The 27363-nt window shown below is 49.1% G+C and overlaps 11 protein-coding genes across 11 annotated transcripts; 5 read left to right on the top strand and 6 right to left on the bottom strand.

Annotated features, from left to right (window-relative positions):
• Positions 1–64: 64 nt before the first annotated feature.
• B0J16DRAFT_110411 (MED7 protein-domain-containing protein) lies at positions 65–1502 on the top strand. The gene is made up of 2 exons (XM_046121431.1): positions 65–646; positions 704–1502. Exons 1-2 carry the CDS (start codon positions 401–403, stop codon positions 1196–1198), a joined length of 741 nt encoding a protein of 246 aa, XP_045985127.1. The 5' UTR covers positions 65–400; the 3' UTR covers positions 1199–1502.
• A 1740-nt stretch (positions 1503–3242) lies between these two features.
• On the top strand, positions 3243–3910 carry B0J16DRAFT_413604 (uncharacterized protein; the record flags this gene model as incomplete). Its single annotated transcript, XM_046133383.1, has 3 exons — positions 3243–3313; positions 3367–3762; positions 3812–3910. The coding sequence occupies exons 1-3, from the start codon at positions 3257–3259 to the stop codon at positions 3908–3910; spliced, it is 552 nt and encodes a 183-aa protein (XP_045985126.1). The 5' UTR covers positions 3243–3256.
• Positions 3911–4602: 692 nt separating this feature from the next.
• On the bottom strand, positions 4603–7258 carry B0J16DRAFT_383082 (SPOC domain-containing protein; the record flags this gene model as incomplete). The annotated part of the gene is made up of 2 exons (XM_046131301.1): positions 4603–6456; positions 6509–7258. 2 exons carry the CDS (start codon positions 7256–7258, stop codon positions 4603–4605), a joined length of 2604 nt encoding a protein of 867 aa, XP_045985125.1.
• Positions 7259–8137: 879 nt separating this feature from the next.
• Positions 8138–9556, top strand: B0J16DRAFT_110375 (nucleophile aminohydrolase). Its single transcript, XM_046121430.1, has 4 exons — positions 8138–8517; positions 8582–8766; positions 8836–9254; positions 9307–9556. Exons 1-4 carry the CDS (start codon positions 8494–8496, stop codon positions 9432–9434), a joined length of 756 nt encoding a protein of 251 aa, XP_045985124.1. The 5' UTR covers positions 8138–8493; the 3' UTR covers positions 9435–9556.
• Positions 9557–9677: 121 nt separating this feature from the next.
• On the bottom strand, positions 9678–10498 carry B0J16DRAFT_383080 (phosphatidic acid phosphatase type 2/haloperoxidase; the record flags this gene model as incomplete). Its single annotated transcript, XM_046131300.1, has 2 exons — positions 9678–10375; positions 10435–10498. 2 exons carry the CDS (start codon positions 10496–10498, stop codon positions 9678–9680), a joined length of 762 nt encoding a protein of 253 aa, XP_045985123.1.
• A 972-nt stretch (positions 10499–11470) lies between these two features.
• On the top strand, positions 11471–13405 carry B0J16DRAFT_339060 (uncharacterized protein). Its single transcript, XM_046127505.1, has one exon. The coding sequence runs from the start codon at positions 11672–11674 to the stop codon at positions 13385–13387; it is 1716 nt and encodes a 571-aa protein (XP_045985122.1). The 5' UTR covers positions 11471–11671; the 3' UTR covers positions 13388–13405.
• A 27-nt stretch (positions 13406–13432) lies between these two features.
• Positions 13433–15529, bottom strand: B0J16DRAFT_110319 (major facilitator superfamily domain-containing protein). Its single transcript, XM_046121429.1, has 6 exons — positions 15074–15529; positions 14857–14999; positions 14746–14794; positions 14516–14680; positions 14072–14466; positions 13433–14018 (listed from the first exon to the last, which is right to left on the bottom strand). The coding sequence occupies exons 1-6, from the start codon at positions 15273–15275 to the stop codon at positions 13479–13481; spliced, it is 1494 nt and encodes a 497-aa protein (XP_045985121.1). The 5' UTR covers positions 15276–15529; the 3' UTR covers positions 13433–13478.
• A 783-nt stretch (positions 15530–16312) lies between these two features.
• Positions 16313–18338, bottom strand: B0J16DRAFT_110317 (uncharacterized protein). The gene is made up of 2 exons (XM_046121428.1): positions 18082–18338; positions 16313–18017 (listed from the first exon to the last, which is right to left on the bottom strand). Exons 1-2 carry the CDS (start codon positions 18201–18203, stop codon positions 16631–16633), a joined length of 1509 nt encoding a protein of 502 aa, XP_045985120.1. The 5' UTR covers positions 18204–18338; the 3' UTR covers positions 16313–16630.
• On the bottom strand, positions 18323–21716 carry B0J16DRAFT_339051 (uncharacterized protein). The gene is made up of 5 exons (XM_046127504.1): positions 21298–21716; positions 19708–21066; positions 19411–19654; positions 18778–19359; positions 18323–18720 (listed from the first exon to the last, which is right to left on the bottom strand). The coding sequence occupies exons 1-5, from the start codon at positions 21483–21485 to the stop codon at positions 18712–18714; spliced, it is 2382 nt and encodes a 793-aa protein (XP_045985119.1). The 5' UTR covers positions 21486–21716; the 3' UTR covers positions 18323–18711.
• Positions 21717–23082: 1366 nt separating this feature from the next.
• On the bottom strand, positions 23083–24958 carry B0J16DRAFT_110269 (L-lysine 6-monooxygenase (NADPH-requiring)-domain-containing protein). Its single transcript, XM_046121426.1, has 3 exons — positions 23906–24958; positions 23279–23849; positions 23083–23224 (listed from the first exon to the last, which is right to left on the bottom strand). Exons 1-3 carry the CDS (start codon positions 24859–24861, stop codon positions 23153–23155), a joined length of 1599 nt encoding a protein of 532 aa, XP_045985118.1. The 5' UTR covers positions 24862–24958; the 3' UTR covers positions 23083–23152.
• A 97-nt stretch (positions 24959–25055) lies between these two features.
• On the top strand, positions 25056–26289 carry B0J16DRAFT_318840 (uncharacterized protein; the record flags this gene model as incomplete). Its single annotated transcript, XM_046125479.1, has 4 exons — positions 25056–25232; positions 25333–25367; positions 25505–25733; positions 26119–26289. 4 exons carry the CDS (start codon positions 25056–25058, stop codon positions 26287–26289), a joined length of 612 nt encoding a protein of 203 aa, XP_045985117.1.
• Between the last annotated feature and the right edge of the window lie 1074 nt (positions 26290–27363).

The following is a 27363-nucleotide window of genomic DNA, read 5'->3' as shown; positions in this document are numbered from 1 at the left end:
GTCAGCAACCGCCGACGATTATCCGGCGCAAATCTAAAGCTCAGGTATTGTCTTCTATTCCAGGAGTTAACGATTCATAGCAACATTTAGTGAATCCTTTTCACATTATCCTTCTCTATCTAAAGAGCATCATCCTCTAGATAATACAGAAGCATCTGTTGGCCAAGCTCTCGGGGGTTTGACTATAGTTACATTCACGTGGATTCCAAGCATTCCTTCCCACCAGGCAGTTTCACTCCCCCACCAAAAGCTAAGCTACGCTTGTAGGTGCTCACAAGAGCCGCATGCCTAACCTTGTCTTGACTCAAAGAGCCGCATCCTTAACTCGCCATCTCATTAACTTTTAACAACTGTCTTCTCAATTGGCTTTCAAGGCGATCTCATCTCAAGAGCTCACAAGATGGCCGAACAACAACAGGAGGCGCAGCCGCTCTCCTCCATGTTCCCTAATCCGCCTCCCTTTTGGCAAGAGTTTACATCAGATCGGATATCGCGTATTGAAGAATTAAAGACATCGTATATCGACCAGCATGGTGGCGATCCCATGACGGTTCGCGTGCCCGATGTTCCAGAAGATCTCGTCAATTTGCAACCACCAGCTGAGCCGGCGGATGGGCGCTGGCGCGTGTTTGGTGACCAATACATGGTAGGCTTCCTCGACTGCGTCTTTGCCTACATGTGAAAGCTGACTGAAGCTCTCTAGCTTGATGATAAGCTTCCAACTTTGGAGGACCAGGGCATCACAAATCTTCCGTCAACATCACAGTCCGAATCCAAGGACGCCAAGCGATTTGACCGCGCATTTGAGCTTAAGCGGCTGGCCAAGTCTCTTCTTTTAAACTTTCTCGAGCTTTCTGGCATATTATCGCAGAACCCGTCGCATGCCGAAGCCAAGGTTCAGGATTTGCGCACTCTATTCATCAACTTTCATCATATCCTAAATGAGTACCGGCCACATCAAGCACGAGAATCTGTCATCGCACTCATGCAGGAACATCTTGATCGTACGCGCACTGAAACCATGGCTATCCGGACACAAGTGGATAAGGCTCGCCGAGTGCTCGACGGCCTGGGAAGCTTGAGCGTGCCTGACGTGCCCAAGGCTTTGGGACAACAGACTGACGAGGAAGACTGGGATGCGCTTGCGAAGCAGAGAGAAGCGGATGTGTGGGCTGCGACAGATGCTTTGTTTACTTGAAAACCGGATGATTGGATGGACTATATGTCACCAGAGCTGATTTTTAGTTTACTGGGAGTTGCAGGGCATTATCAACCCCAAGAGGCGCGACGGGCGAATAATTAGTTTATATGATCACCTTTATCTTATTATACACGTGGGCGTGTTGGAATGGACTTGAGTCCCAATTGTCTACTCAATTCTGAGGCGAGACATTGCTTATGATTGGATAGACGAGAATACGAATATGCGAATCACATTTACCTATAAACCTACAGACCTACAACACACGACCAGTTTTCAAAGGTATAGTAGCACTGGATCACGATGCAAATGCACAGGAAACATGATGTTAAATAAGCAAGGTCGATCATAAAATTCGTTTCGGTCATTGAGATGGCTATATAAAAGGGATCGCAGTGACAGTAAGGGAGTGGCTACCATAATAATACGACGGTATTACTAGATAACCCACCCAAAGATAACCCCGAGAAAGGCAACGGCGTCATCTGACAGCAAAGAGTAGCCGGCCTATCATTATACACCAACTACCCTCTGCTGTAGCATTATAGTCATCCCCTCATTATCTTTTTAACGACGCGCCATCATTTCCAGCAGATTTCCATCGCATGAAGTATTCGAAATGCGACACTGCGCTGCGAGTTGGGACTGCCCATTTACAGAATGGTGCAGGGAATGCAGCAGCATTCGTAGTCACCGCACTCGATGCACTTGGTCTTGGTGCCTGTGGCCTCAGAGGGCTTGATGATGGACTCGGCGATCGAAGTGGCGGCGCTACCGGGACCATTACGGTCGTAGAGACATTGAGAGGATCCGCAGGCCATGTTGGGTGTTGTTTAAGTGCTGATAGAAAGAAGGTGGAGTGGATCTACACTACGCTGTTAGTTTGTGAATAGCTTCATTACCAGGATTCAAGGTGGTTATGCCTACCTATATGCAATTGCAGCGAGAGATGTTGATGGGAAGTTTTGAAAATGGAGATGGCAGGTTTGATGAAAGTGAAATGAAGGTGAAGGTGAGGAGGATTTGACTTTGACTTGGAGCTTGGGCCAATACTGAACCATGCCTGTATGCCCAGGAAGCAAGCGCCTGCTGTGCCATTGAATAGAATACGTCGTGCCTACTATTTTTGGACAATACGATTGCGTCACCAATTGCTGTGCTGTGGGGGTGGGTTTCAAGTCTCAACGTGTGTACCCTGGATTTGTGCCGATTGCTCTTGGCAGAGATCGATCCTTCAAGCTCAAGCTAAGCCTCGGCAGCTACCGTCCTCGGCAGTGGATGGTTTTGTTTGAGTGAACGATGGGATTTTCATACGGGCACAAAATCTCCATTGTTATTGATCTTAATGCCGTTGTAAGAATTATCTTGCAGTATCATTAACCACGGTCTATCCTGTCTCAAGCTATATCTTGACAGTTATGAAGGCAAGGCCAGATTTGAGATGTACAATAAGACCCATGATAAAACTATGAGCTTCCTCGAATAAGGTGAGAGCTTAATGCTGTATATATATGTAATTGATATAACATATTTCTTTACTACCTATGTATCTTCACTATCTGTATGATGGTAGGACACGAGACGCTTGGTCACTCATCAGAGCCTTGGGACACAGTTCCTCAGAGGGCATTGCAGCAAACTCATTACTCCCTAACAGAAACATTGCTTGCCGTTTACTATTTCAGCTCAAACATAATTCGATGTTCGAGTTAACGAAGTATCTGACAGCCATTGGAAAGAAACCGACACAGTGATTCTAGCCCAGCCATGCAATAGAGATCTCAATTATGCCGATGTTATACAGCATACCTCTCGAAATATCCGAGAACCATAGAAGGTAAATGGTGAGAATAATTGAACGTCTTTAGTCAAGAATCACATGAACGGGTTTGAAGTTCCGGGACTGATGTCATAGACACCAGGGTGACGATCCTCTGACAGCATGAACGTGGAAGGATGTTGTTCTTAAGTTGACTGCTCCTTGAGTGATGCATTTGATGTTTTTCAAACAATTCTTTGATATAATTATTCTGACCAATAACTGCAACTGCAATCATGTCGACAACTCAACCCCCAGGTGTCACTTCACCACCTCAAACTGAACAAGAGCAGGTTGGTGAGCCAGCAACCAGAAAGAACAAGCATACAAACTGAATGGCTGCCAGCGCAATATCAACCTCTGCAAGGAGTACATGCGCATCGCTTACTCTCCAAAGGAGAACAAGGGTGCAAAGTCAGTCCAGCATCTCTGTCACCCAGACAGCTGGTTCTGGGCACCTGCCACATTTCCAGGCTGCGAAACGCCCATGGACTACGCAGATTCTCACTCGACCGTCATGGCCAGTGTGTCAGATCTTGAAATCATGCGGTTCGACCAGTCATGGGCCAAGGATGGGCATGTTCTGCTGAGATACACAGCCCAGGGCAGTCATTGCGGGGAGCCGTACAAGGGCATCGAGAAGACGGGTAGACATGCGCAGTGGTGTGCCGCCGCGATATTTGAAGTTGAGGATGGCAAGATTAGAAGTTTTACAAAAGATTGGGATCAGAAGACTATGCAGGTAAGAAAGTTCCATCATGGTCTTGATGACGGTACTGACTTGTGTTCAGATTCAACTTGGATGGGCGCCGGTGCAGGAGAGTGATGATCCAAGATGGAACATCAAAGCATTGAGCAACCCCGAAGAAGCCAGGAAACAAAAAAGCTAGGTTAATAATGGAGTTGTATAAGGGCCGTATGAATAAATCATCATCTACCTTACACCTCCCTAACTAAAGAACCTTTGATGGGGGAGTTTGGTCATGTACGACTGTAACAGCAGTCAAAAGAGCTAGAGAATATATACCAAAGTAACGGAAACTCTGATACATACGACCATACCTACCAGAAAATACGGGATCCCGTCCGCTCTCCCATAGTCAAGCTGGTAAGGGGCGGATTAGTAGTTGGGTCGGTGACGACCAGCGAATCCCCGCTGTTGTATGTTTTTGCTTTTTGCCATTTTTGTTCTTTTTGAACCTGCTTCATCTGAGAGTATCTTCTACGGTATTTATTAGAGGTGACTGTGGTTTGTATTCACCTTAAAATTGAACTATGCGATCCTGGTTGATGGAATGAAACGGCATAAGTGCGTATAACATTGCGTTTAACAAAGTCACATTTCTTACTACACAATACGGGCAAAAGAAGATACAAGAAAAGAAACCCTTGAATTTCACATATCTGGAGTACCATGATCCAAGAATCCATCTCGTTCCATCCATGACAGTAACCGTCATAATGAATAATCATATATAATATTGAAGCATTGAGGCTTCTGAAACGAATTCACCACCTGACTCCCACACGCCTTTTACTGGTATCATTGAGCGTTATTTCCCTTCCATTTCCGTCAACGTGATTATGATGCGGCAGCCCCTCCATTCTTCTCAATTGTTTCCCTCTCTAGTAAAATTCCAAGATGCTGAAGATCATCGCGCGCTTTAGCATCACTTTCCAAAACCTTTCGGACAACTTCCCACTCCTTACGGGCCATCTGATAGGCCTGAGGCAATATGAACTGCACAGTGGGTGCAGTGATCCATTGTCCCAAGACTTCCTGGGCCGCGGTCATGCCAGCCTGTTGGGCCTGGTGCTTGTGGGCGTCGGACATCTTTGCGGGTGCTACCACTGCCGGCGGTGCTGGTTTGGCATACTTTGGCGGCTGCGGGATAGGTACAGGTGTTTGAGTTGCAGACTGCCATTGGGCCGGAGTTGACTGTTGTGGGAATCCTCCTTGAGGTGCTTGGGGGGTCGCTGGTGAGAACGCAGGACCGGCTGATGCCGTGGAGTTGCTTCTCTGAGCGTGAGGAGCAGGGGTTGGTGACCCTGGACCGCTGGGATCTTGTTGGGCAGTAACTCCATCCTTGAGTTGCTTGAGTTGTTCAGGCTCAGTGTGGTACACAAATACAGCTAGTAGCATAGGCTCTTCGCGCACCCGTGGAATCTTATTGTCTACCAAGTTGAGCATAAACTCGGGATAGTTGTCCTCTCCTGGTGGAACTGGCACAAGATACGTATCGCGAACATTGGCTAGAGCTTTATCTCCAATAACACCATAACGTTTCTTATCCGTAAAGTATTTGAGAAGAGAATGAAACTCAGAATGGGCCACTGGGGATACAGGTGTGAGGGAGACGACGATGATATCGGTGGATTTGCTGTATCGAAGACCACAGAGATACTCGATAGCAGCTTGCTCAGTGATTCGACCAGCCACAGTTAACTTTTTAGGGATCAACTTTGACCAGGATCCAACTGAAGCAAAGTTGGCACCACCGATATACTTGGCCGTTGCTTGGAAATCAGCAATCGAACTCATGGCAAGAGAGCCACGCCAGATAACGTCGGGGTCTTGAGTCTCCTCTGTCGGTGAGTAAGGAGGTGACTCATCATCTTCTTGCAGCATACGGTCCACGTCAGGATCTACACCAGGGCCGTTGGCACCAGTTGCCAGAGCTGAAGGCCTGCGGTTTTGAGATACAGTTGGGGATTTGACGCTCGAAAAGACCTTAGCGATGTCGAAGTCGGCTTGGCTTGGTGACCGTTGCTTGTCGTCAGTTTGCTGTGGGTGTGAGGCCAGGTCGGCATGGTCGCCCGTTGCAGGTTCTTTCTTAACTTGCTGATCTGAGCGCCGAGGTCCTGGTGGGAGGGGTACAGCAGGGTCGTTTGTAAACGTTTCGTCGTCAACGACTTCCTCGCCCTTGTGTGTTCTTCTCACGCGCGGTCCTGTTTCAGAAGTATAGAGAATCGATTGTTTCTCAGCCTTGGCCTTCATTTCAGCGGTTTGCTTTTGCATCTCTGACGAGGCAAGCTGCTCTGATGTCATGGTTGCCAGCATTGTGGGAGACAAAGTCTTGAACACAAGCCCATGGCCCAACTCCGGGTTGTTCTTCAAGTTGAAGCTCAAGGACTTTATCTGCTGGCTGTACTCTTTCTGTCCCTTAGTTACGGGGTATGCGTCATATACACTTCGCTCGATCTGGAGAGCGAAGGTCTCTGACAAAGATTCAACTGTACTGTCTTCTTCAAGCTGGAGGTCACCGTGCTTGTGCATAGATGCTAGAACATGGCTTAGAGACTTGCTCAGGGCTTTGGCGGGTCCTGTTCTAGAGCCAGGCAAGTCTGGGATCGACGCGGCGAGATCATCCGGTGGTGTGTATGAGACAGTAACAGGAGTAGCCCCGTTCTCTGACACACGGCGAACTTTAGCCGACTGTATATGGTTGTTAGCATCAATAATTCCAGGTACAAAGATAGAAACATACCTTGCCATCCGTATCAGGAGAATCTTCTCGTGTCTTTCGTTTGCCAGTTTTCGCGTCCTTCTTGTCCTTCGCGGTGTCGGGCGCAGGGGATGCCTTGGATTTGGACTTATCGTCCTCCTTGGTCTCGCTGTGTCGTTTGCCCTTACCTTTCCGTCCACCACGTTTCTTCTTCTTGGACTCCTCCTCATGCGCTTTGCGCCGGGCTTCCCAGGGCTTCTCTCCTTTGGCTATACCCTCAAGAAGCTCTTTGTGATCGTCTGGTCGGCATTGTTCACACCAGTAATGCTCGGGAATCTCATCATCGTATGAGCTTACTCCCACGCAAACATTATGTTGCCAGGCACCGCAGGTTTCACAAGCGATCCAAGCTTCGCCAGAATCTTCATCTTGCTCTGTGGCACCACATACACATCGGATCAGTTCATCCTCCTCTTCCTCCTCTTGCTCTTGCTGCTGTTCTTGCTCCTGCTCCTGTTCCTGTTCCTGCTCTTGCTCTTTGGCCTTCTTCGTCTTCTTCGTCTGTCGCTTCTTTGGTACAGTCGCGGGTTCAAGCTCGTCGAATGATTTTGTGTGTTGACCCTTGGTCGCGCGTACCGATCGTCGGGGTTCCGCTTCACCTGAATTGTTGCTGTTAGTTGATGCTTTTGAACTCTTGGTGTGGTAGTAATTGTCGCGACGTGGGAATGCCTTGCCAATAGCAGATTGAGAGGACATTGAGGATTTGGCGAGTCGTTGTCGCTTACCAGACATGATTCAAGGTTGTGTCAATGTTCGCAGTGCGGATTTGGGTAATGCGACGCGTGTCGGTGCCGAAAGGCGTTGACTGATGAAATAGTGCTGGGGAGATTTCTACTATTGCAACGAAGCGCAGGATGGTATGCGCCCTTATACGGGCATTGAGGTAATTACGTGGAGGATAATTGAAAATCACGACTATGTCAAGAACAGCTTCAAAGCCTTCTCAGCTGTTCCACGCGAAGATGCTCGTCTCTCTTCAACCTCTATACGTCTTGGCGCAAGTGATGTGCCAATATGCCGATACACAGGAATTTGAGATATGCGCGAGATGAGTAGTAAAGTCGCGTCTTGGTGAGCCGACTACACGGAACGTGACGACTTCTCCAAACCTATCGGATGGTGTTATGAACTCAATCAAGCTTGCGCGACAGCCGTTATGGTGGTGTAAATGCAGTATCAGTAAGTTGGGCGGGTCGCGTGCCGAGCTTCGAAAGACGCGCGCATTAAAATCAGAACTCTGAACGAAACCCGAATTGCTGCACAGAAAAATGTATAGCAGCAGCTTCTGTTCGAGTTGGTGAAAAAGCTGCTGTCAAGGTAATCGTTCGGGATGATGATGATGTAAAAGAGAGGTGCTTCACTGGAGGGGAAAGAGAGCTATGCGGAGGAGGGTATGAAAACTTCGGCACTAGAAAGCTTCCGCCCGCCGCTCATGCCCTACAGTGGTTGAAGTGGACGGGTGGCAGGTGGCAGGGGCCCATGGAGTGGAGGATAAACTCGCGCTTGTGACAGTCAATCCGATTTTGGGAAGCTGCGCTGCTTGTTCCCACTCAAACAAAGCTGTTTGATGCCTGATTGTGGCAAAGTGTTTGCCTGAGAATTATAAAGATCGATAAGGAAGGAGCTCGGATTAGTCAAGGTCATATCTTAGCCTTGCAGCTGACGCTTTGATCAGATTGGCTGATGTTCAATACCGTCATTCTAGCCTGAGGCAACAACATTCAGCCTCCCCGTTAGCAATTCAGCAACCAGAAAGCTAACGCGGCGCGGCGGCCTAGAGCTCCGTTACAGGTAACCATCTGGACTGGAACCTGGGCTGCACCGACGTAAACGAATCCACAGCCTCAACTCCAACAACAAGCCAGCTCCTCACCATCGCAACGGCTTTCTACTAGCACTTACCTGGGCTCTGTTAGAGGTCTTCTTTCTGTTCATACATTCAATTTCGACATTTCGAGCTTTACGCCATGTCTCGCCGTTACGATTCCCGAGTGCGTTGGCCCTTGAAGCTCCAATAGCTGGAAGCTCTCCCACCCAGCTAACCGATATCTATAGACAACCATCTTCTCACCAGAGGGCCGTCTCTACCAGGTCGAATATGCTCTAGAGGCTATTTCACATGCAGGTACCGCCATTGGTATTCTGGCCAAGGATGGTATTGTCCTTGCCGCCGAGCGAAAGGTCACCTCAAAGCTGTTGGAGCAGGACACTTCCGCCGAGAAGCTCTACATTTTGAACGAGTGCGCAACCGCTCCCTGCTAAGGCTTGCTTTTGAAGAATTGTATGACTAATGTTTGATTCTCTTACAGTAACATGATCTGCGCTGTTGCTGGAATGACCGCCGATGCCAACATCCTTATCAACTACGCCCGACAAGCCGCTCAGCGATACCTCCTCACCTACAACGAAGACATCCCCTGCGAACAGCTCGTCCGCCGACTCTGTGATCTGAAGCAAGGTTACACCCAGCACGGTGGTCTACGACCCTTCGGTGTGTCTTTCATCTATGCTGGCTGGGATCCTCGAAGACAATTCCAGCTCTACCTTAGCAACCCCTCTGGCAACTACGGTGGTTGGAAGGCCACAAGTGCGGGTGCCAACAATGCAAGCGCACAGAGTCTGCTCAAGCAAGACTACAAGGAGGATTGCACTCTTAAGGAGGCCTGTGGAATGGCAGTCAAGGTTCTTAGCAAGACAATGGACTCGACCAAGCTGAGCAGTGAGAAGAGTACGTTTCGCTGTCAGATTTCCAATGATTACCCCGCTAATACCATGTGTAGTTGAGTTCGCAACAGTAGGACAGACCGAGGACGGCAAGATCTACCACCGTCTGTGGAGCGCTGACGAGATCACGGCGTTGTTGAAGGAGCACGATCTGGCGAAGAACGAGGAGACAGAGGAAAAGTAAGGAACAAGGCAATAGATTCTTGATAGATGGGGTGAAAGGAACGCGGGGCCACCCTTATCTGCCCCTGTACAATAATATCATGAAATGACCACACAACGAGACGAGACGTACTTCGAATCTTGACCTCACCCAAGTCTATGGTTGTTGCTGGAGGATATGATGGTTCGATGAAAAACGCTATGCAATGTGAATGACGCCGAGGTCTCTCAAACAAGCATGCAAACTATGCCTAAGTCCCCAATATCAGCGTCGCGAACCACTCAAGTTGTCCATCTCAAATCCTACATCTGTCCCTCTTGCTGCCTCCTCATCATCGGTAATGCGTTGCCAGCCGGGCTGGGTATCGACTCCTGGTCGCGGATAAGGCTCGTCGCACTTTTGGCTGGATAGTCGGGGCCAGTGACGTCTGTAACTCCAGTATGCAATGCTCATGCCGAGAGCTGAGCCCACGCAGACATCGTAAACATCGTGGCGGTAATCCTCACATCGGGAAATGGCGACGAGACCTGCTCCGATGAGTGGCAGCAGGCAGACCAAAGCGCGACTCAGATCACGGCCACCGGCTGAGTAGCGGAAAACGTGGAGCTGTCCAGCAAGGAAGAGACTGAGAAATCCCAGACCGGCAAATGAGAAGGATGAATGGCCAGAAGGGAATGACCGCCAGCCCTCTTGAAGAATATGACCATCTTCTCTCGTGCACACATCTATGGTGACAAGGGTGTTGGCTTTGGTACCAACTGCGGGCTGGCAACGGTCAAGCAAGTCAGGGCGAGGTCTACCAACGGCGTTCTTGATGATGTCAGTAATGAAGGAAGTGAGTACAATAGAGATGAGGAATGAAAGGTAGGTGACTTCGTGCTTTGCAGCTGAGGCCCTTGTGACAATGTTGAAGGCGATGAGAACTCCTAGTGGTATGAACAGAGCGTATACAAAGTTCATAACTGGTTCTTGTCAGCTGTGGTCAAGTATTGTCTACTTGGATTCAATGCTTCAAACGTACAGACAGGAACACGCTCATGAACCGCAAAGGGGTACGAAATCTGAAGATCGTTGATGAAGAACATGCGATGAAATGGGTTGATAAAAAGGACCGTCTATAAATCTGTCAACGTGGTGAAACTCTCTTCTCGAAATGTTGTACAGACCAGGATCCAACCTGCCAGGAGAAACAAGAACCCAACATAATCAGGCGCATGAGTTGTCTGCAAGGCATGTTAGTCCTCTTTCTGTCATATCCCGATATTTTTAGTGACTGGCCTTCCAATATCGCTGCAAGAATGAGATAGGCCCGCTAGATGAGCCATAGTTATGAGCCGGTGCCATGGTTGATGACGATGGTTGAGGAAGGGTATGAAAGCCGGGATTGGCGGATCATAAACGGACTTCAGATAGGCGTGCGATCGGAAATCGGTAATTCTATCGCAGACGTGGTTGAATATTGAAGTGTTTCCGTCTTTACTACCGTGTCATATCAGAAGTGAACCGCTCAGAGAATGTTCGTAAGGAGTTGACAGGTTGTAGCTGATGATGAGGTTGGACTGTTGCCCAAAGCGGGAATAAGGGCCCCTAATCTTGGAATTTCTGGGGCCATATTAATGGAGGCTCGGGAACAGGCCTATGGTACAGCATACCTAGATTTCCAATAAATACTAGAGATAATGATTAAAGAAAGCATAGCTCAGCATCTATACATAAGATGAGACATTTTGTTATAAGCTTCCTTTGAACATTATGGCATGTGGGCGGTTCGTTACTCCAATAGATAAACTTGGTTAATACACAAAGAATTATCAATTATAGACTCACGTACGCAGCATGTCGTCCACTTGGCTGATATAATAAAGCCTATTCAAGATTTAAACATTTTCTGAATTATTTTCACAACCGAATCGTTAACTTCAAGCAAAATAACCTCACATTCGAGGTTCGGTTCTTAACAATCCAGCCATCAATCGAGCTGAGCTGCAGGGTAACCAAAATCCATTTATCCTCCACTATCTATTCGCTGGGTCCAAGCTCCTTCGGGCTTCTCTTGGGAGAATCATAACTTTCTTGCCATTGCTCAACCATCCAACGTTGTTGACATCAAGCAATTTTTGCAGCCAAAACCTGCGCGCATTTGATGAAAACACCTCGAACAACACGAAACAAACCGATTACCAATTACTGTTCACATAAACATACATTTCGTTCCCAAACCTGATGTCATAATCTGCGACGCGCCCGCGCCGAACGAAATGCTTAAGTCGACGCATACACCCTCGGCAGCTGCCCTGGCGCCGTTGCCTCCAGGATGGAGTGAACATACAGCACCTACAGGACATACATACTATTATCATGCCGAAACGAAGGAATCAACATACAAGCGACCAGGAGTTCAGCCTCTTCCGCAGCCTGTGCAAGCACAACCGCCAGCATACCCTGCCTACGGTTCAATACCCTCTCTAGCCGATCCTAATGTCGCCAATGCCTATATGGCACAGTTCAACCAAGAACAGAATGGGTCAAGACCAAATAACTCACGAGGCGGATATGGAGGCGGACGTGGGGGATTTGAAGGTCGACCTCGTCCACAACCCGTAGACAAGCCGAGGAGGAAAGAACCAATTCCAGGCTGTGAACCTTGGATCCTAGTCTACACCAAATACTCGAGGCGATTTGTGTACAACCCCGTTAAGAATACCAGCTACTGGCGCATACCCGAGAAGCTGATGCCCGCCATTCTGGAGCTTGACAAAGCACGACTAAGGAAAAAGGCAGGAGGAGAAGCACAAGAAGAGACGGAAACCAAGCAAGACGACAACAAAGGAGAGACGGCGGGACAAAATGCGACAGCTCAGAAGGCAGATGCTCCTGCGACGGGTCTGGACGATGACAGCGAATATGAAGAGGTTGAGGTGACAGACGACGAGGGCGATGGTGAAGATCAGGGAGATGGGGAACACCCGTCTAAGAGACAAAGGACGGAAGACCCTCAAATGAACGAAGACGGGCCCTTGGAATTCACAGAAGCCGATTTTGCAGCACAACTACAGGCAATGGGAGATGACTATGGTCTCGAACCAGGCGATTATGACGACGGAAATGCTGAGGAATGGCCCGAAGGCGCTGAGGGAGTGCCCCTATCCGAGGATGACGCCAAATACCTGTTCAAGGATCTCTTGAATGACTTCAATATCAACCCCTATAGTCCGTGGGAGAAGCTTCTCGAGGAAGGCAAGATCATCGACGATTTGAGATACACCGCGCTCAGCACTACGAAAGCACGCCGAGATTGCTGGGATGAATGGACGCGTGAGAAGATTGCAGAGTTGAAGGAGCAACGGGCGAAGCAGGAAAAGCGGGATCCTCGTATTGCTTACATGGCATTCCTGCAAGAAAAGGCTACTCCGAAGCTGTACTGGCCTGAGTTCAAGAGGAAGTACAAGAAGGAGGACGTCATGAAAGATCACAAGATCAACGACAAGGATCGCGAGAAGGCGTATCGAGAACATATCGCGCGGCTCAAAATGCCCCAGTCTAAGCTCAAGTCCGATCTGACTGCCCTGCTCAAGGCCCAGCCTGTGCATCTGCTTAACAATAAGTCGCTATCTACCGGCTTACCCGACCCGGTCCTCACCGACATTCGATACATATCGCTTGAGCCCAAAATCCGCGATCCCCTGATCGAGGCTTACGTGAGCAACTTACCTCCACCACCCGAGGACCTGGATGCGGCAAAGGACGACGAGGAACAACGAAAGCAGCGCGATGCTCGCGAAAAACGTGAGAAGGCGCTAGAAGAAAGGAATCGTGTGGTGGAAGAGCAGAGAAGGAAGAGAGAACGTGAGGTGGCGGCTAGTAAGGCCAGATTGAGAGAAGAGGAAAGGGAGATCGAGATGGCTATGAGAGTAGGCAAACAGGGGCTGCAAAGTCAATTGGCCAGCATGAAGGAGGCGGAAAAGGAGTCTTGATGAAGAGAAAACATCAATTGTCTATCTAACTAACTGAGCATATCCAATTCTAGCGGCCAATTCTTGCTTATATTTCAATCCTTGTGTCCAATCAAAGTCCGTACATGAAGGTGAACTTCTTATCTGCGTAGCGGCGATCGTTGAGTCTCTCGCTCTCGATCTCTTCAGGTGTCATCGTGCTCAGTATCGCCTTCTTGCGCTTGTTGACTGCCGTAAGCAAGAATCGATATGAGATATATCCGATCAGCGCGATGGCCATAAAGCCCAGCGTAACGTAGAACGGAAATCTATAGTGTGGTTTATAACGCTGTCGGTACAATTGTGCACCGATCACGCCTCCGAGGTTGCCGAATCCATTAACACCAAGTACTAGGGCGCGTTTGCCAGGCTCGGGTGTGTTGCCGCTGAGCCAGGCCATTGTGAGAGGAGCAGAAATATACACGCCCGAGAGTAGTACACAGAGTGATATATACTGGCCAGTACTCGACGTGATCGTGACGGTAAGAATAAGGCCAACGATTCCAAGCAGCAACCCGCCGAGAATATGATAACCGCGTTCTTTGTGATGGTCGGAGCTGAGGGCAAAGGCGTAGAGGCCGAGAGCGCCGCAAACAAAGGGAGGAACTGTCATCTATTGCATGGTCAGTCAGGATCAATTAGGATTCTCGTACAAGGACAACTTACCAAGTTCGCAAGGATGGACTCGTAACCCAACCCCTGAACAACTAGAGGCAGAAAAACAGAGAAAGCACTGCTAGGAACACTGGCGCAGATGTTGAGCACAAGGACAGTCCACAGTTTCCAGTCTTTGAGCGTCTCGACAAAGTCCCGTTTGCTTAGTCGGTTCTTTTCTATCCCATCTTCGCTGTACTCGTGCTGGACAAATTCGGCGTTGTCTTGTTTCATCCGTTCGACGGCAAGCTCTCGCTCGTCCGGTCGAAGGAACCAAGCGGAACCTGGACCGTTAGGTAGCCATAACCAGGCCACGATTGCAAAGAAGCAGGTCAGCGCTCCTTCAATGAGAAAGAGGTACTGCCAGTTTTTTAGGCGACCGCCTTGGAGGTGGAAGATTCCGTATGCTTAAAAATGTCAGCATTGGCACTACCTGGAGTTGAGTTTGGAACGCACAGATTGAGCCAGAAAAGGCGCCGGCAATTGCATACTGTCCATAGAAAAGGGCCAATCTGACACAGAAGTCATATCGTGGGTAGAAGAATGATAGGTAGGCCACGGCGGTAGGATAAAATCCCGCTTCGAAGGCGCCAATAAGCAATCTTGTGGCAATGAGTGCCTCTGGAGTCAAGTTAGAGATAGTCAGGGTACGACGTTAGTTAACGAGAAAAAGGAGAACAACGTACCACGTCCTCTGATAAAAGCCTGACCAATAGTCACTGCGCCCCAGCCAAACTGTCAGGTGTTAGCTGGTCCTGTGCCGTTATGCTTAATCAAGGGTTGCCTTGTCAACTTACCATCAAAAAGGGGATCCAATGTCTAGCACCGATGTAACGGCCAGCAGCGGCTGAGACAGGCTGAAGGACAACGAATGTGACAAAAAACAGAGACACAGCTTCATTAAGGTCGTCAGGCTCTGCTCCTATATCGGTAGTAAATCCTAGAAGTAGATAGTTAGTCGACCAAGTTCGTCGACTGAACACTACGAAGCAAAGCTGAAGAGGGGTGTCACACCTTGCGTCTCGGCATTACCAACGTTACCACGATCGAGGCCGTTGAACAGGTATAGGAGAGACAGGAGCGGAAGAAGAGCGAAATCTAACTTCTGGTTTAATGCTCGACTTCTTTCCCGAGTCTGGTCCATGGAAGAGGCAGCGACATGACTAGACCGTGTCTTATTAGACTCTTCCGGCTGGAAAACATTTTGATCGGCCATATTGGCGGTAGCAGTAGTAGTCCGAATGGAGGGGGGAGACGATTGGCTTTCCTCATAAATTAAGAAAAAAATGGGACAAACACCTCGTAGTGTGTTCTTGAAATGAAACTCCACGAGCAGTGTTCCGGCGTCTTCGTCTCATTCATATACACTTCTGTCCGACAGGCAACACCGACCCCATACCAGCTCTTGGGACTTATGCCCCTATAGAGATTCCATGATAACTTCGCCCAGATGCCTCAGGTCCGGGATTGCTTTGGGGGCTTATCCAATGAGTCCCCTTTCTACAGTGTTCCCAAGGATCTGGTAAGCGTGAACCATGTGTAGGCCCGATCCGGGTGTCATCTTGTTTGTCACCATGCTGTGTAAATCAAGGTTTCTCGTCGACCTATCATGAAGTAAGAATCTGACAGCAGACCAGACGCTCGGGTTTGAGGCTGACAACAGAGTGCCTCGAATAGGCAGATGGCCAACGCCACTGATGCAACCTTGATCGAGGTTGCCTGAGCTCCTTAACACCCACTGACCGCATCTTTAGCCTGCATATTAAGTATGTTATAGCGATGGAGGGCAGTGTGAGGGCCGAAAGAGTAGCGGGAATGGAGCTAAGCAGGACCAGAATTGACTCATTACCAAGGAGCGGGACTCGTACAACGAGTCGCCGAGAACCTCCACAATTGTGCGCAAAACAGGAAAACGATGACTACAAGTTGACGTGATGACCAGATTATGGTTGATGGTCTAAGTCATGATGGCGTGCGGGCTGTGCTGTTAGGGCTGTAAGGCTGACATATACCCCAGAATCAGGGATCCTTCGCGCTGCTTACTGAGAACGTGCCGCTGCACCCTGGCACCTAATCGTTGCGCCTCGCCTCGTAAAAGGGCTTATGAATGATTGATTGAGCCTTCTAGAAAAAGGCATCTAGACGATAAAGTTGCCGCATTGAGGAGTCAACAGCCGGTGCGATTCGTCAAACTAACCCGACAAATGTCCCCTGCCTGAAACTCTTGTTCCCAGTCAGGTTCACCGGTACGGAGTACTCCACTGGAGCTTCATGTTGAAGCCATTGCAGTAAGACGATAGGCACGGTTGAAAATGCGTTAAAAGACTCAAGGCTAAGAGCTCACAGCTGAAGCGACAAGTGTCAGACAGTCCCCACTGCTACATTGATTCCATCATGTTTCCACACGGTGAGCGTGAGCCGCAGCGTTTGTCAGATGTTCCAAGGCACCAAGGAACGCGGGAAAGGTCATATGCCGCGACCATTGGCCGAATATGAAATAGAGGCAATGTAACTCTTTACATTGTCGGGGTTAAGCTCCAGGTGCAGCACTGGCTGACTCGGATTTGTTTCTCAAAGATTGGTAAAATATTGGTCAGCTTTCTTTGCGACATCCTCGGCGTATCTCGATATTCCCACAGCATCGGTAACCCCGTCCTCTGTAATATAATGATCGATCAAATCGGATGGCACCCACTCGAAATACACGTTTTTGACATTTACTTGAGAGTGGGGGGCATCGAGGAGGTCCGCGGAGAGGCCTGTCCAAGCTTGCGTAACCTCTGAGGGGTCATTTTCCTCCTGTTCTGGGGGCGGGTAGGGCAACACCTTCTCTTTCTCAGAAAGAGCGACAATTTTCGCTTGCGGGGCAGCGTACTTGGCTGTCAAGATGGTGGGTAGTGAACCGACCTTATTGCTAACTGCGGCTGTCCCATCGATTAGATCCGCCCCGATTAGCACGGCATCAATGCCTCTCGCCGCAACACCGACACTCGCATCAGTGTGGACTGTTACCTCGAGCTTTGTGCTGTTCTCATTGGCAAAAGAAGTAATTTCTTGAGCCATTTTGACACCTTCGAAAAGTGGTCGAGATTCGAGCACATGGACATGAATGGGCCGTGAGCCCTTCCCGAGAACGTGACTGATGGCTGATGTGATAGTAGAGCTGCAAGAAAGCGTAAGAATCTTGATTGGCCCGTCTCCTTCTAGATGCCGTTCCAGGAAGGCTTGAAACGACGCTCCAGTTCTTGAACTGGTAGCCTGTCGGTCGTAAGCGTATTTGTCGAGGGCCTCGATGATCTTGTCAATCAAACCCTTGTTCAACGAATCACTGGACATGGTACTGCCTTCAATTATGCCCAGACTTGACAGAACAGTGTTCAAAACTGATGCACCCATGCTTTCCCGTCCATTCTTCCACAGATGCCATCCGGCGAACCTGACGTTCCTCCACCACTGGTCTTGATCTGAGACGTCGATCTTCCTGACCACATCAATGTATGTGTCGAGAGCCTTGGAAGCAAGCTGGCGAGCTCCGCTCTCATGATCGTTCTGCAAAGCCATCAAGCATGTGGCAAGGGTGTTGCCGGCCGCATTGCCCAGATCAATATTGAACCACACCCTTCGGAAGCTTTCAAGAATCCGCGGAACACCCCCGAAGCCATCTGAGTCGTTGACGGTATCTGGATCGAACCATTCATAACCTTCATGCTCCCAGTCTATCTTGATACCAGCTTCGCCTTGACCACCCTCCTTCTCTGATTTGAGAATGAAGGCAAAAGGATTGACTGTCCATTCTCTTCCAATTGAGTCATCAACAAAAGAGAAGGGCTTTCCTCTTCGAAACAGACGCAAAGAATCCTTTGTGAGAGTCGTCTCTTCCTCCAGTTCTCTCCAGGCTGTGTCAAGTGGATCCACATCGGATTCGTCTACACTGCCAGAGATACCTGCATATTTGTGTCTGGGTACAGTATGTAAGCACAAATTACAATCATCTGACAGGAATAAGATGGGACAGGGATTACTGATATGTTCTTACGTTACCGCTCCGGCGGAAGAGAGCAACCTGTGGCTTCTCTGCTATGTCATCGGATGGGAATTTGAAGATGAAGCATGTCGCGACGGCTCGGCGCTGGAGAGGTGCCATTTGCGGTAATGATTTGCGACAGCTAATACGAGCGATGATGACTAGAGGCAAAGTCCACTTCGTATCAAAGTTATTTGACAGGCAGAAGTAATGGAAGGAATAGCGAGATTACGAGTGAGACATTCCATGGATACGACAGTTGCAAGAGTCACCCACTTCATCACATGACTCTCAGACGTCACCTTCCTCTCAATTATTTCTTACATGACATTGGGAAGGAAGCGAGGACTGACTTGCCAAGTATATTCTTGTTCTGCTCTTGCATTTTCAAATTTTCTGTACAACTTTCTAAATTTGCGTGTGCAAAACATGGATACTTGGGAAGGCGCAACCGACAAAGTTCCTCTTCAATTGGAGAACCTCGACTGAACGCCTCTCGATCGTCACGAGTCAAAAGCACCACAATACTTCCCTATGCGAGCGATCAATAGGCAGATCTGTAGAATCTACCAAGAGAACATTACCGATATCAATCTTATTATTCATTAATATTTTATATAATATATATCTAAATGAGGTACCCATTATAGGACTGCCAGTCAACGTCGATCCACGACACCAACTCATTGTATAGCATATGTCCTTGATCAACAAGAATTGGCTGCTGCAATGCGTCCGAGGCCAACTTATCCGGCCACGAGTGTCCCATATCCACCGTTGTACGATTCGCAATTGGATCGTAGGTTGTTGAAGTTTGATTCATGTTCATAGAGCGTGTCGCTGTGTTGATATCAACAGGTATAGGAAGTCGTTGCACAAGAACGCGAAGATCTCGAAGAACCGTGGCGCAATCTCGACCGTAGTTGCTGCCCACACGACTCTCATCCTCGAATCTGGCAATCACAAAGTCAAGATCGAGTGACCGAGCCTTCTCGGTTCTGGATGATGGACACAGATCCTCCACCAACTGCTGCAGCATCAATACAATAGCCGCATTGAAGATGAAATGAAGGCCGGCCTGGAGGAGTTTTCGGGGGTGGTTGACAAGTAAGATCTGGCGTGCCAGTCGAATGTTGTGTTCTGCCGAAGCAATGCACCGCTTGAGGTGAGGAAGTTGGGGGTGCGAGCTCAATGAGCATTGGCGAGAGACAAGCTTTTCTGCGAACGACTTTTTGACTAGAGCGAAGAAGACGGGACGTATAGTCAAGATAATGAGCTGTAAAACAAAGTTAGGTGCTGAGATAGTAGGCATGGGTAAACAATATACCTGATTGTAGTACATGTGCAGTAAGCAGGTTGCTGGATCATCGCTCAGTCCGTTGCTTGACAGTCGTAGGGAGGGTGGAAGGTTTAGACTCCAAGAATCAAGCATGCTGATTTCTCCTTCAAGGCTTCTCATGGGCCTAACAACATCTTTCGAAGGGGATATGCGATAGGTGTTACAAACGATATGATTCGAGATTCGTGAAAGCTCGACGTGTGCCTTGAGACCATCGGCTGGGGGCATGGATCTGTAGCACAATGTTAGCTAAAGCAGCGATCAGGGACAGAGACGTAAACATACGGAGCATCACAAGGTGGTTCTAAACGGATGGCATCGTCCATGATGGTTGGGGGTCTTCCCATCAGACAGCTCAGATAACGATCCAGTACATATAACGTCCAGAATACTCGCTTGCCACTTTCGTCAAGCCAGCCTCTATGAGAGCCGTGCATGATGCAGATATGCATGGCGCTACTCACACACATATACGCAGCATCGCGACGATTCATCTCGATCAAGTAGAAGCCCATGAGAGTCAACGTTGCAACCTCATTCGGCGTAAAACGCGTGATGTCGAGAGGGTTCCCCAAGAGCATACGCGCCCTGCTGTAATAGGTCTCGCTGAGATTAGAGTCTATAGAAATGTCCTGGGGCGGCATGATTGTAGCCTGTGAGACTACAGCAAATGCGGTCTGATAGAGAGCCAGAGGGCGACATTTAGTCAATCGGACCATTTGTGAATCTCGCTCTAGTAGGGGAATTGTAGGTGTTGTGTGTAGGTTCCCCCACCAATAAATACCTCCGCTTGGCCAATTGCCGTTCCCGTCTTGGATGAAGCATCGTAGCTCAGAGAGCATCGAGTTCATCTCGGGGTAAGAGGGGAACCATGTAGGATCGACGTCGCGATCATTTAGAGGACGAGAGTCGTATGTCTGATAGCTACCCAGACTTGACAAGAACGCACTGCCGTCTGAGCCCGGACGAAGATTTTGGTAGGCAAGAGGGAGAACCGTGGTCATGAACTCTTTCAAGTTGTCGAGAAAAGTTGCACCGCTCGTCTCGCCGAGAAAACGCGCATGGCCATCAGGATCATGCAGCAGTCGGCCTTCGGTTGATGCTAGATTTTCATCATCATCTTGCCTTTGGTGATGAGTCGAAATAGAATGCGATAGTTGGGGAGGATGTGGCCGTGATAGTCCAAGACTGACATCTTGGATCCGCGTATCCGGGTATGGAATCTGAGACTGAGAATGCGAGATTTGCTGAAACTGGCGCGGAATGCTAGGATATTGGAATTGAGGGAGTTCGGAGGGGCCTCTCACGATATGTGCATGGCCATCTATTGATGGTGTTGTATGAGCCGTTGACCCAACACCAGATCCATCATAACCAGACTCGGAGGCTGTCCAGCCAAGCAATACGGATAGCTCTTGGCGGCTGGCGGCGTCAGTAACCGCGTTGGAGATAGCTGCGGGTACAGTATCCCGAAGAACCCGCTCATAGAGATCGACCTTGTGTTTCAACTCTTGGATCTCTGTACGTGTAACAGTAACTTTCTCAGCAGGAAGAGGGTATACGCAGTCGCGTGAAGAAGACCGACATTGCCGACACGGGTGCTCGCCGGAGCACCTGACTCTTCTCACGTTGCAAGCATTACACCTTTAAGGGAAGACATTTGTTAGACCGAGTTAATGTTCTCTTGGACACGCGTATCGAGATTTGAGTAGATGAAAAGATATTGATTGAAGAGATAGATAGGTAAGGTAGGTAGATGGTGCGCAACAGTGGATGGATGGATAACCCATTTAGAGGGTATACCATATATCAAAAGTCATCCACCGCGTAAAAGAGGAGATGCAGAATAGTCAAGAGACCGAAAAGACAACTTACGCTGTGGCGACACGCTTACGATGCTCGGGAGCGACCTTGTGCCGTCGGGGATTAACAGGAAGCCTTCGTGGAGTAGAAGCAGCAGAAGGAGTGGCTGTAGTTGTAGTTGTGGCTGAGGACGGAGGAGCAGGAGTAGAGGTAGTAGCCGAAGACTGTAGTACTCCAGTTTCCTCAGAGTCGGTCTTCATGGCTTAGATAGTCCAAGTCGTTGGGTCGGGTCGGGTCGCTCTGTGCTGTGCTGTAGTAGCTGGGCTGGTCTAGGTAAGGTTGTTTTTCCAAGAGGAGATCAGAACATTCGTCGTATGCTTCCATTGACTGTGAACCAGTCAGCCCCTGTTCAATTCTGCTCAGTTGACTTGATTTCCTCCCAGCAGCTAAGTTAAGGATAGTTAGGGGCCAAAAACTCCGCTCTGTTCTCAAAAAGGTACAGGATTTACCCAGCCGCTGTAGTTTAGGTGGTGTCCCCCACTCCCATCAACTACCTAGATAGTACGTAGACTTGACGCACAGAAACACGAACGGAAAGACTCTCCTAGTAGTGACTTCTTTTTTTCGTTGGTGCGGAAAATGGACATGAGAAAAATCGAAATAGGAAACCGGTCAATCAATTATGGAGAAACTCACTGACCCAAGATAGAAAGAGGAAGGGAGAAAAAGAGAGAGGCCTTCAACTGGAAATGGTTCGTTTCGCTTGCGGCACGGTCATGATAACCCTTCTCCTCTCTCCACTACTTCTGACTGTCGGTTCACTATATGTACCTAATGAATCTTCATCGTGACTCTTAGAAGTAAAAGTTTGACCGGCTTATCCGTATTCAAATGATGCAGATCTCGTTGAGTTAATGCTATCACCGATGCACAGTCTACCTGACACATGGACTCCAAGAGGTTTGGTTTGACGCCAAAAGCGAACCGAGGCAGGGCAGACGCCAATCAATACTCGTATGGAATCAGACAGATAACGTCGTTTTGACAGGGGATTGCAACCTTGTCAGCTTTTCCAATGTCATTTCGAGACATGAAAGGCTCTGCTTACTCAAGCAACGTTATGACATTTTCTGCATCAACCTCAATATGGCAATTCATTGTCCGAAATACGAATGGATGCTTGACATGGAAGTTCGTTGTGTCTTGAGTCGGGTCCCTGATCATCCAGGAAAGGGTATAATGGCTCAACACCAAAGTTTGACATGGGCCGAACTTGATACTGATGAAACCTTTACTCAAGCTTGTCCAAGTCAGGATCTCTGCCTGCCGAAAGATGTCATGCCCATCAGAAAGATTCTCTTCGGTATTGCCAATTACAGAGGCTCACCCGTTTGGTGTAGCGGAGATACTGCGCTTAATGGTCAATAACAACACTTGGTGCAGGACAGACCAAGGTTATGATCATATTGAAAGCTTTGTATAATATCACGGCGGCTATTACGCAAAGGAACATTATGTAAATCCAGGGTCCAAAAGATGCCGGATCATAAAATGCCAAGATAACCTGGGTGAGATGCACCTGGCTGTAAATTACCAACACTGAGATATTTATATATTTTTGATAAACAGTGACTCAGGACAAAACGTCATGAAAGTGTAGACTAGATGCTAAGATTGAAGAGCCATGGATGGATATTTCTTAATGCAAGGATATGTGGTTCTAATAATATCTACAAAAACACCATAAAAAAACTTGTTCCACCTTTTGATGATAATGTACTGCGATAACAAATATAAAAAAAAAGAGGATATAAAAAAGACTCAAGCCGGGGAACTACTATTTCGAGTCCAACCGACCATTTTCGCTGCCCGTGCTAACCCATTACACTCGAGTAAACATTCCATTCATTCATGCTGTCGTGGCAATTTATTGCTTGAAAATAGACTGGACGATCTCGCCCGAACGTGTGCTCAGAACAGAGAGAAGTGTGTCGCTCAGCTAGAAGATGGTTAGCATGGATCTCGTACTACTGATAATTAATGCATCACTTACTCCGTGAGTACCCTCACAGCAACCCTGCAGCCAAACACCAGAGTCTTGGGCAACTGTACCAGGAGAGAACTTGACTTGGTAATCTCTTCCGACTGCCAACTTGCGCTCACCATCCTGTGTCTCAACGTTCCAACCGTTAACTCCCTTGGGAGACTCGTTGCGTCCCGACACTGTCTTGGGGAGCATTGTCCAGGCGTCCTTGAGCATGTCAACGTGGGCGCTTCGCTTGTAGCCGGTAGCAGCGACAATCAGGTCAACATCGAAAGTCTCCTGATCAACGAAGCCGTCGAGAGGGCCACCGTTAACGCGCTGAACCTTGATCTCGAGGGCATCGCCCTTGGTGTCGACGCTGGCGATCTCGCGTCCTGAAAGGATTCTGTGGGGCCATAGGGTCTCATCATCGCTAATCTCGCGCTTCTGGTCGTACATTTTCTCGAAGAGGTGCTCAATCAGTTCCAGGCGGACAACACCGTAGTTGGTAGCGCGAGCCTCGGTCAAGAGAGTCTCGCGGGCCTTGACAGATCGTGGCCACAGGTTGTCAATGTACTCAGGGTTGAAGATGGAGTTAACGCTGTACGCCATAGTTAGCAATGAGTTCAACTCTAGGTAGACGTACGTATAACCTACAAGGGAGAGTCATCGCTGGGGCGGAGGAACTCCTGACGCATGATGAGGTAGGTCTTGGAGTTGGGGTACAGGTTCTGGACATTGTTAAAGATCTCGGCAGCGCTCTGACCGGCACCGATAACAGCAACTCGGTAAGGAGCGTTCTGCTTGGAGAGGATTTGGGGGGCATAGTTGGCGAACTGGGAAGAGTGCAGAACGCGAGGGTGCTTCGCGGGAAGGCTCTTGGGCAGCGAGGGCTGGCCACCAGCAGCAACGAGAACATGCCGGCTGCGGTAGGATTGGACCTGGCCAGTCTTGCCATTGCGGGCTTGGACGGTAAAGGTCTTGACGGCACCAGCCTCCTTGCTCTCGGGTGAGATGGACACAACCTCGTTGTTGTAGGCGACCACATGATCGAACCAGGAAGAACACCAGCGAAGGTAGTCCTCGTACTCAGTACGGGCAGGCAGGAAAGTTCCAAGGTTGGTGAAGTCAACTAGACGACCCTGGCTGTGGAGGTAGTTGAGGAAGGTGAACTCAGATCGGGGGTTGCGGAGGGTAGCCATGTCCTTGATGAAGGAGATTTGCATCTTGGCTCCAGGGAGCAGCATGCCGGCGTGCCAAGCGAACTTGGGCTGCTTCTCGAGGAAAAGAACCTTGGGAGCTGCGCCATCAGGACGGAGCTTTCTGCCCTCAGCGATAGCATCGTGCATAGCAACGGCAACAGCAAGAGAAGCAGGCCCAAATCCGGCACAGATAAGATCGAACTCAGAGTCTGCGGGAGCTGACTCCAGATAACGTGAGCGTTCCTTGTGAACGCGAGGTCCATGACGAACAGCTCGAGGAGCCTCGTCGCCGTTGCTGATACCGTTTGTGCCGTTGGAGTGGCCGTTGTAATGTCCATTGGTACCGTTGCTGGCACCATTGGAGACTGGGGCATCCGAGCCTGAGAAAGAAACCTCGCTATGGGGGCTCATGATGGCTGAGTTTTGTTGTGATGGGTATATAAGTTATAAAGTGTGAGGCTAACACACTATGTGTTTATGGTGGTTGAAGCCTTGACTGGAACTTGGGGTATAATATGCGCTTTCAGAGAGTCAAGTAGATATCAGCCGAGCCCGGGTAGCAACAAACAGGTTTATATAAGAACAGGAAGGAATGAAGGAACGGGATGGTTCCGAGAGATGGGGGGAGATATGGGTATTTTGTAGTTTTGGGGAGGGTTCCGATCTACAAGCTGTCCATTGATTCGGTCCAATTCTCTTACTTGGGGTCAAACTATAACGAGATGATGGACCCTCATGAAAGAAGCAAGAAAGCAGCTATGCTCTTCTACCTTGGACTAGAGGTACTTTCCATTACATGAGAGGAGCTTCTGGGCAGATGTACAGGGAGGAGGCGGATACGAGTACATCAAAGTTCCCCATGGCTAATACAACCTTGTCAAGCTTGTACATGACAGGGCCAGATGGGACTCGGGGAGGTACATACAGTACATTTGCGATGGAGACAGGATACATGGAAACCACTGCATCCATGATGGGGACACTACGTGCTGTACCTAAAAGCACGCAACTAGCCCACTACAGTACAGTAGAATCAACTGTACATATTTCTCAGTGCCGGTCATGGTCATACTACTAAGGGTAATCCTGGACCGTGGAGCCGCGGTTGCCAAGCAAAGGATTGGACCATAACGGCAGAAAGGAAGCGAAGAATAGAAATGGTGACGGAATTCATCAGTCAACGTCAGTCGAGTCGAGTCGAGACGAGAGCTTGTGAAACTACGCCCAACCTGCATTGCAAGCTGCAAGCCCCCAAAAGCGAGAGCCCAGGCCCTGCCCTGCTCGTAGGTAGCGTGCAGCCTAATTTAGTGCACTAAAACATGGAGCTGTATCCAGGGTGGGATCGGGAATTGGTGGGCTAGAGGGGGGTGCGTCTTTATCCATCAGAAACCAGACCAGAAAAAAACACCATCTTTTTCGAGCTCTAGCTTGGAGGGGTCCTGCAGGCCATTTTGGGCAGCTTCTACGGTACGGTATGGTATTGTATCATTTTCGTATGTTTCGAATTCATTGTTGCTTTCCTTCAAGTGGATTCTGATCTTGCCTTTTTCCCGTGTTGTGGGAGAATGAATGCCTTGATCACGGACCGATTTAAAGCACTGGACAAATACAGAATAGCTTACAGTTCCTTCATACAGATCCATTGCTGTCTCAACAATTTCTTTCCAGCCGCTGCATAATCGTCGGTACGATGCGTGGAAGCAACGGCTTAGCCCGATCATCAGGCTGCAAGAGAATGCAAATGGAAGGGAAATGCCTCTGAAGTGGTTCCTCCACGTCCATGGCCGCGGCATACCTCGTGGGCCCTCGTCGTGGGACCTCATCGACTCGACGCCGTGAAGTCCCGTAGCGCGAGGGTGAGGGTGAACTTCCAGTCCACCTGTGAATGCACCTGCACCATCATCTCCGAACAGCATCAATCACCACTCTAGGATGCGGGTCCGACAATCACTTTCCAGCGCCAACTCAACCCGTTGCAAGCCCCTGGAGCAACTCGGAATGCTCCAGGGATGCGTGGCGGCGTGCGTTAGTTAGCACTTAGGACCGGCACTCAGCCTTCAATAAAGCAACGATGGGCATCGAATGGCCAGAGATTCAGGACCTTAAGCAAGGATCAACTCACTCAAGAAGACGGTCTTTTTGGGAACGATCAGCTTGACAAGAGTTGGTAAATATGGTTAAAGTTTGCATGAGATGATCTTAGACAGATGCCCATCGTCTACCTATATGGACGAATTTAATATGTAAGGCGCCTTTCGTGCATGGCGATCTATGTACGCTGACATCTTTAAGCAAAGAGTGTGTGTCGTACCGTTCAAGTTATCTGACACCGAGGCAAACCCAGGTCTATTGTACACCAAACTCATACAGACGACAGCACAAAACATCAACCACAGCTCGACATACGTATCCATACCAATGAATACCTCTCGTCTGACCACGTCGATTCCGGTGTTTCCCTCCAGATGTCTGCACAAGCGGAGTTTTGATGGTCGGAGCAAGTGGAGGGTTCTTCTCGGATACAATGCAGAGCTAACCAAGGATCCCCAGTAAAGAAGCGTGGACTTGGACGAAAACGATGCGACGTCGGTGATGATCTTTGGAAAAAGGATCAGATAAGATTGACGTTGCAAAACGTCGAGGGGCGGCCTTGGCGAACTCTGTAGACCTGGCCACTCCCGCGCAGAGGACCACAGTAGAGGAGGGTCTTACAGGACTGCCGGAGGCACTCAAGAGAAGACTCGTTGACAGGGCAAGCTACTGGGCCGATGCAGACCCTGAAGGCGCTACGTAGAATTGTTCCGCGGGATCGTGAGCGTGGGAGTGCAAGTGGACATGACATGGCGTGGCAAAGGGCCCGAACCCAGACATTTTGGGCCGATGACGGCTTTCTGCAGGGCCCGCCTATGTACT

Source organism: Fusarium flagelliforme, assembly GCF_020744385.1.
Source record: "Fusarium flagelliforme strain FIESC 12 MPI-CAGE-AA-0113 chromosome Unknown B0J16scaffold_3, whole genome shotgun sequence".
Lineage (NCBI taxonomy): Eukaryota > Fungi > Ascomycota > Sordariomycetes > Hypocreales > Nectriaceae > Fusarium > Fusarium flagelliforme.
This window is presented reverse-complemented; position numbering and strand designations above follow the sequence as displayed.

Excerpts from the sequence above, each read along its gene's own strand:
- B0J16DRAFT_110317 (XM_046121428.1), bottom strand. The coding sequence starts at position 18,203 with ATGGCACCTCTCCAGCGCCGAGCCGTCGCGACATGCTTCATCTTCAAA. Across the intron at positions 18,018-18,081 it reads GGTAACGTAAGAACATATCA|ACACAAATATGCAGGTATCT; the intron begins GTAATCCCTGTC and ends TACTGTACCCAG.
- B0J16DRAFT_339060 (XM_046127505.1), top strand. The coding sequence starts at position 11,672 with ATGCTTAAGTCGACGCATACACCCTCGGCAGCTGCCCTGGCGCCGTTG.
- B0J16DRAFT_110375 (XM_046121430.1), top strand. The coding sequence starts at position 8,494 with ATGTCTCGCCGTTACGATTCCCGA. Across the intron at positions 8,518-8,581 it reads CTCGCCGTTACGATTCCCGA|ACAACCATCTTCTCACCAGA; the intron begins GTGCGTTGGCCC and ends CGATATCTATAG. Across the intron at positions 9,255-9,306 it reads CAAGCTGAGCAGTGAGAAGA|TTGAGTTCGCAACAGTAGGA; the intron begins GTACGTTTCGCT and ends TACCATGTGTAG.
- B0J16DRAFT_110269 (XM_046121426.1), bottom strand. The coding sequence starts at position 24,861 with ATGAGCCCCCATAGCGAGGTTTCTTTCTCAGGCTCGGATGCCCCAGTC. Across the intron at positions 23,850-23,905 it reads CCCAGCGATGACTCTCCCTT|CGTTAACTCCATCTTCAACC; the intron begins GTAGGTTATACG and ends TATGGCGTACAG. Across the intron at positions 23,225-23,278 it reads GCTGTGAGGGTACTCACGGA|CTGAGCGACACACTTCTCTC; the intron begins GTAAGTGATGCA and ends ACCATCTTCTAG.
- B0J16DRAFT_110319 (XM_046121429.1), bottom strand. The coding sequence starts at position 15,275 with ATGGCCGATCAAAATGTTTTCCAGCCGGAAGAGTCTAATAAGACACGG. Across the intron at positions 15,000-15,073 it reads TGGTAATGCCGAGACGCAAG|GATTTACTACCGATATAGGA; the intron begins GTGTGACACCCC and ends ATCTACTTCTAG. Across the intron at positions 14,795-14,856 it reads ATTGGATCCCCTTTTTGATG|TTTGGCTGGGGCGCAGTGAC; the intron begins GTAAGTTGACAA and ends AACACCTGACAG.
- B0J16DRAFT_339051 (XM_046127504.1), bottom strand. The coding sequence starts at position 21,485 with ATGAAGACCGACTCTGAGGAAACTGGAGTACTACAGTCTTCGGCTACT. Across the intron at positions 19,655-19,707 it reads GAACCACCTTGTGATGCTCC|ATCCATGCCCCCAGCCGATG; the intron begins GTATGTTTACGT and ends ATTGTGCTACAG. Across the intron at positions 19,360-19,410 it reads TGCACATGTACTACAATCAG|CTCATTATCTTGACTATACG; the intron begins GTATATTGTTTA and ends TTTGTTTTACAG.
- B0J16DRAFT_110411 (XM_046121431.1), top strand. The coding sequence starts at position 401 with ATGGCCGAACAACAACAGGAGGCGCAGCCGCTCTCCTCCATGTTCCCT. Across the intron at positions 647-703 it reads TGTTTGGTGACCAATACATG|CTTGATGATAAGCTTCCAAC; the intron begins GTAGGCTTCCTC and ends GAAGCTCTCTAG.